A 2,625-nucleotide genomic window follows, 5' to 3' on the forward strand; every position below is an offset into this window, starting at 1 on the left:
TCTACCGTACCTTCATAATGTTTATATGTATGAGGGTGTTTAGTTTCAATTTTTTAAAAATTCAAAAAATATAATTTTAAAAAAGCGAGAGCACTGGTTTTTATGTGCTGAAGACACTTTTCGTCCAAGTTTGGATTTTCTCACTTCACTCGTGTACCAAACGCGCACACCTCAAGATCACAATTATCGATCGCGACAGCGGCAGCCCTGACTTGCTGACTAGTAGCTAGCTACCTCCACGGATCGATCACGACAGCGGCAGCGTACGTCTTTACTCGCATCGCATCGCATCATGGCCAGCTAGCTGCTGTCACTCTCCTGGGCCAGTGATTCAACTGTGCCCACTGACTGGCGCATGACTTAAATCTGGGTTCGCCGGCTAGCTAGCGTCTAGTCAGAAACGAAGCACGGCTTCGTTAAATCTGGGTTCGCATAGCTCGTGTCTGGTCAGAACTCAGGAGCGAAGCACGGATATCACGAGCTCACGCTACGTGCACGTCGTCAAGGATGTTCCGAGCAATGCGGCTCCTTCTCAGGTATGATCGAGATTGGATTTTGTCTCATCTCTTACTCTTAGCTGGGACAAATCGATCGCCATTGATGCTTTGCAGCTGGTTGCTCCTGTGAGTGTAGCGCGGCGAAGAGTGGAGCTGCGGGAAGGGCGAGCTCAGGCTCGTCTCGCCTCCTCTCCGCGTCCTCGGGCTTTGGGAGGTTGGACGGGAAGGTGGCTATCATCACCGGCGCGGCGAGTGGCATTGGGAAAGCGACCGCCGCGGAGTTCGTCAAAAATGGCGCCAAGGTTGTCATCGCCGACGTCCAGGACGATCTCGGCCACGCCGTGGCGGCAGAGCTCGGCGGGCCGGGCACGACCTTCTACGCCCGCTGTGACGTGACCAACGAGGCGCAGGTGGCGGCCGCCGTGGACCTCGCCATGGCGCGGCACGGCCACCTCGACATCATGTTCAACAACGCCGGCATCATTGGCGGCACCTACATGGGCGGCCCCATCGAGTCCATGGACATGGCCGACTTCGACAGTGTCATGGCCGTCAACCTCCGGGGCGTGGCCACCGGCATCAAGCACGCGGCGCGGGCCATGGTCCCGCGCAGCCAGGGGTGCATCCTGTGCACGGCCAGCACAGCGGGCGTGCTGGGCGGGTCGGCCCCCCACGCGTACAGCGTCTCCAAGACGGCCGTCGTTGGCATGGTGCGGTCGGCTGCAGCGGAGCTGGCGGCGCGTGGCGTCAGGGTGAACGCCATCTCGCCGTACGGCATCGCCACATCGATGGGGACACGGGCCGTGAGGGAGATGCTGGGGCTCCCGCCAGTGGGCGCCGGCGACAGCGACAAGGAGGCGGTCAGGCGGGTGTTCGAGGAGGATTTCAACGAGATGGGCGGCGGCGTGGTGCTGCGCGCGGAGGACGTGGCGAGGGCGGCCGTGTTTCTGGCGTCCGACGACGCCAGGTACATCACCGGGCATAATCTCATGGTGGACGGCGGGTTCTCCGTGGGGAAGCCGCTCAACGTCCCGGTGCACTGAACACGGTGAGATGTCATGTCCGGTTGCAGGAAACTTACTACGTACCAAAAACGAATAAATAAATCAGATGAAATGCCGTAAATAACCAGTGTCCATTGGTTTGAGTGTTTGAGTGAGCAGTTGCAAGCATCAGCTATACTGCTATAGAGCGGAACTCCCTGAATATTGGTGCATTATGTTTTATTTAGATCTCTTGGTGTACTGTCAAGTCCATGTGTAGAATCGAATTGAACTGGTCTGAAATGTTGGAATAGACTGAAACAGTATGGTTCCAGTCGAGTATTTGATAGAGGAACAAGGCCGCGCTGATCCCAGATCACCCTCCCCGCCCCGTATCGCCCCTCCTCACTGCAACTCATTAGCAGCAGCAGGTGGCCCGAGTCCATCTCCCTCCATCTCGCGAATGGCTTCTGCCGTCTCAACGCCGGCGGCCTCCGCCGTCTCAACGCCCGGTGCAAGGCACGGCCCCAGCTCTTTTGTTGTATGTCTGTTGATGTTCCTTTTTCTATTGGTTTCTGAACTTTTTTTCGTTTTGGGTGCAGGTGTTTGGAGGAGGGAGGAAGGTTGGGATGGCCGGATGCCTCGTCGGGGTCGCGAGGAAGGATGGGATGGCCGGCCTGTTGCCGCTCTGGCTCACCTAGATACCGTGTCTGGTTTGTTGAATTTGGTTTGGTTCTGTGTCCCGCTATGGATTTTCTGGATTGGCAATTCGGGCCTGCTAGTGGTTTAGTCGTAACGTTCATAATCGAGCACGGGGTTGGTTATGTGACTGATTTTCAATTGTGCATGATGCCACAAGCTCTTGGAACAATAGGTGACTTATGGAGGGCTACTGGTTTCATTGGCTTGGTTACTTCAGTCATGCATCTTCGGTAAGTACTATTTCAAATTTTCATTGGCCTGTTGCTTTCTTTTTTCGAAATGGGGAATAAATTGATGCATATGGCCTCATTTATTTCATTATTTGGGATCGTGTCTGTTATAGTTCAAGGATCAGTCGCTACATGAATCAACCATCGAAACAAAACTAATATGAATCGGAAGGAGTATTAATGTTGAAAGGATCGACCATTAGTAGTAGCAGC

General features: G+C 54.7%; 1 protein-coding gene across 1 annotated transcript; it reads left to right on the top strand.

Moving 5' to 3' along the window:
• Positions 1-441: 441 nt before the first annotated feature.
• On the top strand, positions 442-1,556 carry LOC124657929 (short-chain dehydrogenase reductase 3a-like). The gene is made up of 2 exons (XM_047196399.1): positions 442-536; positions 634-1,556. Exons 1-2 carry the CDS (start codon positions 508-510, stop codon positions 1,538-1,540), a joined length of 936 nt encoding a protein of 311 aa, XP_047052355.1. The 5' UTR covers positions 442-507; the 3' UTR covers positions 1,541-1,556.
• The last annotated feature ends 1,069 nt before the right edge of the window (positions 1,557-2,625 follow it).

This window comes from Lolium rigidum, chromosome 5 (assembly GCF_022539505.1).
Source record: "Lolium rigidum isolate FL_2022 chromosome 5, APGP_CSIRO_Lrig_0.1, whole genome shotgun sequence".
Taxonomy (NCBI): Eukaryota; Viridiplantae; Streptophyta; class Magnoliopsida; order Poales; family Poaceae; genus Lolium; species Lolium rigidum.